General features: G+C 53.2%; 1 protein-coding gene across 1 annotated transcript in view; it reads right to left on the bottom strand.

Annotated features, from left to right (window-relative positions):
- DRAXIN (dorsal inhibitory axon guidance protein) overlaps positions 1 to 4,393 on the bottom strand; it is a 13,562-nt gene extending 9,169 nt beyond the window's left edge. Inside the window, exons 1-5 of the mRNA XM_019511728.1 lie at positions 3,877 to 4,393; positions 2,579 to 2,766; positions 1,624 to 1,735; positions 422 to 511; positions 59 to 148 (exon numbers count right to left, since the gene is read on the bottom strand). Of these exons, the coding sequence (XP_019367273.1) occupies positions 59 to 148; positions 422 to 511; positions 1,624 to 1,735; positions 2,579 to 2,766; positions 3,877 to 4,333 (937 nt within the window). The 5' untranslated portion in view covers positions 4,334 to 4,393. The remainder of the gene's footprint in view (positions 1 to 58; positions 149 to 421; positions 512 to 1,623; positions 1,736 to 2,578; positions 2,767 to 3,876) is intronic.
- Positions 4,394 to 5,195: the final 802 nt, after the last annotated feature.

A 5,195-nucleotide genomic window follows, 5' to 3' on the forward strand; every position in this document is an offset into this window, starting at 1 on the left:
GTATAGCCTAATATGTCTCTGGACCTGCTCTGAGGAGGAAACCAGGACTTGGACTCACCTTCAGTGCACATGCAGTCATCGTAACACTTGTTGTTAAGGCCTCGATTGTGCGGTTTGCAGAGGTGCTCACGGAGGTCACAGCACGAACCTGCCAACACAGCAAGCCACCAGCCACGCAGTCAAGAGAGTGCGCAGCCAAGGCACCCCCCACTCCCCACGACTTACACCGACCTCGGGCAGCATTGCTCTGCATGCTCTCTGCCAGGTCCTCTACAGTCTTCATGCTCACCTCTGTACCCTCTCATGGAAAACCATAATAACTCTCCCCACAAATCTCACAATCCAGTCCAGAGACCAAACGCAACGAATTTGAGATCCATCTGTGCAATCAGTGGTCTTTATGTATGAGGCTGACCCTCACCTGGGAGGCAATCAAGGTGGTGGTCACACGGCTCTCCTTCAGCTGGTGAGGTTTCATTCCCACTGTTGGGGTTCTTACTACGGCGTTTCTCTAGGGAGGAGAAGAGTGACTGGTTGATGAAACTCAGTGAGACAGTTGAGTTTCCAGCCAACCAAACCTCACAGGGGTCCACATGGCCTGGTCTGGTGAAACCGTCCCAGTTCTCAGCTACTTCAGCCTTCTTGCACGTTCACTTTTGCTATTTCAGACAATACCTACCACTACTTGGATGGAGTGGGAGGCCTTTAAAAGCTTCAGAGACCATTGCCCTTTGCTAGAAGCAGACCCAGGACTAAGTTATCCAGGATCTAAGGAAGTGCTAATCAAAAGTGCAGCTCAGTCCACTCTCTGCTTCTGCACAAGCTTGGCTGCTCACTAAGAACAGAGGAAGTCTCCATTCTAATCTCTTCTGCCTCTAACTGATCGTAACCCAGATAAAAACTGATGGACGGGCTAGGAACACAATGCTCCAGAGCATGAAACGCAGATGGACAGAGGGAGGATCAAGTAGAAGCCTAAACAATCAACTATGGTTAATTGAGTTAATTGTAAAAGCAATACAATCAATGTCTTGATTGCGCATTTGCTCCTCAAGTACGTCTAAGGATAGGATCACAGCAGTCTAGGCCACCTCCACTGACAGGTCTATTCTATTTCCAGCTACACGTGAAAGCACCAAATAAATAATGTAATAAGGCGTAGAAACCATTTGCTTTTAATGGGGGAAATCTGAAGCAATTAGAACAGAGCGTGTGTCAGCTAACGAAACGAGAGGAGGAAAGCTTGCAAATGCCACATCACATCCTGACAGAGCACCCTCCTGGTTAGGTGAAGGGTTCAGCGAGGTTTGCATGGAAACAGAGACGTGTCTATGATGTGCGTTGGCCTGAAAGGTTCTCAACTTGCTACATGCATCCTCATCTTGATGAGAACACAGTTTGGGAGCAAGCAGGCAGGGACGTGATAGCCATGACTAGCTCTACAGTCAGTCTAACTAGGACACCAAGACAGTTTAAAGCTTTTTCTCTCCCCTTGCAATGCCACCATCAAGCCTTTTCTTCAGTTTCCAGCACAGTTGTGACCGCCGCCCCCTTCCTCATCCTGATCTTAGAGCACAGGTGAAGAGGGAAGGGGTGATAGTGATTCCCCTGGAAGTACAGTACCTTTCTTCTTGGCAGACAGCCACATTTCTGGCTTGAGATCTTCATAATCTGTCCAGTCAAACAGAGCCATGTCCAGGGTGGGCATCACATCCCCATCCTGCCTGATGCGGACCTGCAGGTGACAAGGAGCAAAGTAGTAAGTAGCTTGTCTCTTGGAAGTGACTCCTATATAAAGGTCTTCAGGTTCTTTAGGACACTAATAAGCCCCCACAGTCCTTTCCCCTGCTGCCTTGGGAAGGGGCCACAGCAGACAGGAAATGGGCGGTAGGGGGAGTTTGAAGGGGAGATTAGCCATACTCCTGCTGACTTCAATGGGGATGTTAGATCAATGCCATGTGCTGAAAATTCCCCCCTTATGGCTTCAGAGCAAGTCAGCTGCAGACCTAGTTGTACAACCCATTAAATCCTGCCTCCTTGATCTCTGAGGCTGTGCTTCCCAGTGGAGGAGCTGACTTTTACTTTTGCCAGAAGGGGCTTAAGATGATGGACATGTGGAAAGTTTTATGCATTTTAGGTGACAGCCCTCTTCCCGAGGGGGGCCAGGGCCCTCGAGCCCCCACATACTCCACACTTTTGCTTCCAAGAAGGATAGACAGAGAGCTCCTGGGAGGCCAGCAGGGGTTGGGCAGGATGCCTAAAATCAAGGGACATCTCAATGAGGAAGAGGTGCCCCGTTGTGTCTCAGGAGGGGAGCCAGGATACAGCCTGAGTGGAAGGAGATGACTGGAAGGGGCTGGAAGGGAATTATACGTCTGGGGAGGTCTGGGCATCTCATTGTGGGTGCAGGGAGAAGATGGCCCTGAGCAAACCCTGCCTCCTCTCCACAAGAGCCCGCTGTCTGTAGGTGAGAAGGGATGGCCATTCTCAACTGCAGGAACCAGTTACTTTGCTCCCTTCGTCCCTTGGAAAATCCCAGCCAATCACCTATACCAGGTGCATAGTAGCTGCCCCGTACCTGGGGCCGAGGGGATGTGGCACGAAGAGCAGACGGCTCCTCAGTGGAAGCGGCTGTGTCTGGCGTGGTGAAGAGGAGCTCAGTGGGGACCAGGCTGCTGGGATCTTCCCCCGGGAGGTTTGGAAACTGCTCCTCAAAGTGCTCCGGCTTCTTGTACAGAGAGCTCAGCCCGGGGTCAGGGCCTTTGCCTGCCAGAGGTGAGAAGGACACAAGCTTCATCTTCTTCAGCCCTCTGCCCCCGGGGTGGGGGGCTGTGAAGCTCTCCCCACATGGGCAGTGGGACCACAGCCACCTTCCCATGCACATCCACTGGGATCTGAGGGCAGGGGAGGAGACTGATTCCTGCCCATCCCATTCCAAGCCCATCTCTCACAGGTGAGGCTCAGAGAGGGCCACCCCATCTCTTTACTGTTATTATAGGATAATATTTGGTTAATGGTGGCAACAGGGAGCCCCAACCCTAGACCAGGGACACCACTGGGCTAGGTGCTGCACAAACACAGAATAGACAACTTGCAGGGGGACTGCAAACTACAAAAGAGATACAGCCAGAAACCCAGAGTCAATGGGAGGAGAGAGACTGAAATAAAGTGAACAAACAGCCACCAGGCTCTCAAGTTGTGTAAACTGCTGCACTACACTGGCTGGAATGGAAATGTATTGATTTTCCCCAGCTGAGGGCTTGGCCCTGGGAGAGCTCACACAAAGAGCTCCAGCCAAGAGAGAAACCAGGTCCTTGTTATATTACAGCAGCTTTTGGATTGGGTGATTTTGCACCTGCAAAATCGACATTTTTCACACGACTCTGCTCAGTTGGCTTCTGACCCAAGCTGGGAAAATTCACATGCTGGTGCCAAAAAGTGTCCCCCCCCATGCTCTCAATTTCCCCCCACATGGGTTTTTCTTTCATTGCTAGTTCTGGGCACATTGCAAGGTCAGCCCTGGAGCTTCTGGCCACGCCTGCAATTTGTTGGCTCATCCCATGGCCCATTGGAGCAAAAGCAACAGTATCAGTCATACAGTCCACAACTGAACAAACTCTCCCCAGGCCTGAAGCCAATGGCGTGGCCAGGGCTCCCTCCTGCACCAAACCGAGCCTGTTTGCACCAAACTGCAAGGAACCACGAACACCTCCGATGTCAGAGTTCCCCTTTTGCCCACTGGAGAGGCTGGCTCCCCAGCTCCCTCCCGCGCACATCCCACAGCAGACATGCTCCACTCTGCCCAGCTAAACACCCAGCTGCTCATACACATACGTCAACTGAAGGTGCTATGAGCACCCCATGGAGTCCAGATACCTCTGTGCTGTTTCAGCCTGTCCCTGCGGCTGTGTCGACGGTGCTCCCGACTCTGTTTCTTCCCCCTGTCGGATCCAGGGGACTGGTTCTCCCTCTCGGAATAGGGGAACTCAAAGCCCAGAAACACATCCTTCTTTTGCTTCAGGGCAGCAGGCCGTTCGACTGCTGCCAGGGCTTCCACCCCTGGAGGCCTGCTCCCTAGCTTGAGGGCCTCCTCCCCTGAGATCCGCCCTCTGGATGCTGCACCGTGGGCCCTGTCCTTCCTGGCCACACCGTGCCTGCGGTGGTGCCCCATGGATGGCGGAGGTTGCCACAGCTCTGGGCTTTGAAAATGGTTGTTGTTCTCAGGGGTGGTTTTGGCCTTCGCACTGGTGTCCAAAGCACTCACTGGGCTGATGTCAGAGAGAACCAGGACACATAGGAGAAGGAGCATGGAGGAGTCTGGGGAAGTTGCCATAATCCTGGGTGCGTCGCCTCACCTGGGATTCAAAGAAAATGCAACCAACATCTAGATCATGAACACATAGACCCAGCTCCCATCCCACTTCTGCCCATGCTCAGGGCCAATATGGTCCCCTTAACCCCATCCCACTCCACCCCCTCCCCAAACTGCATGCCTGCCTGCCTCCAGGGACTGCGACTTGGACCCTGTGAAGAATGTGGGGGCTTTCTGCATTTCTTTTGAAAATCTGGCATGCCTCAGTTTATCCTGACTGATGTATTTGCTACCTGCTGGCTCCCAAAGGGTTAAGCTCTGGGGACACTGGAGCCCAGCAGTAGCAGCTCATCTCTGCAGTTCCCACGAAGTAAAGGACTCCAAGGTGAAAGGCCTGGTCCAGCACAAATGGGAGGCATGAAGCCTCTTGGGGGCAGGATGGAGCAGCACAGAGGCAGAGGGAGGCTTAAGAGTCAGCCCTCAATGAGAGGATGCCCAGGGCTTGGGGAGCGCTCCCTCCTTGGTTACCTCTGCCTGTCCCAGCCTTGGTTACAAGCAGAGGAACAGGCAGGGCCTGCAGGGGACCTGCGGTCCCAGTTTCATGTGCAAATTAAGGTAATTAATCAACCGTGATGTCTGCTTTGATTCCTGAATAGCCCCCTGCCCTTCCCTTTCACATTCTGCCAGCTGAGGGTGTGGGGATGGATCCCTGCTCCTACAGGCAGCCATGGGGCAGCGAGGCACCAGCTGTCGGGCTGGAGTGGACTGCCAGCCACGTTGGCATCCTGGGCTTGACTGGCGCCAGCACCTCACAGCTGGCTCCCTCCAAATGAAGATGTCAAGAGGAGCAGAGCTGGAAGCAGATGGTAGCTTTGCAGGACAG

The sequence above is a fragment of the Gavialis gangeticus genome, unplaced genomic scaffold (assembly GCF_001723915.1).
Source record: "Gavialis gangeticus isolate Ggan-Ray unplaced genomic scaffold, GavGan_comp1, whole genome shotgun sequence".
Classification (NCBI taxonomy): domain Eukaryota; kingdom Metazoa; phylum Chordata; order Crocodylia; family Gavialidae; genus Gavialis; species Gavialis gangeticus.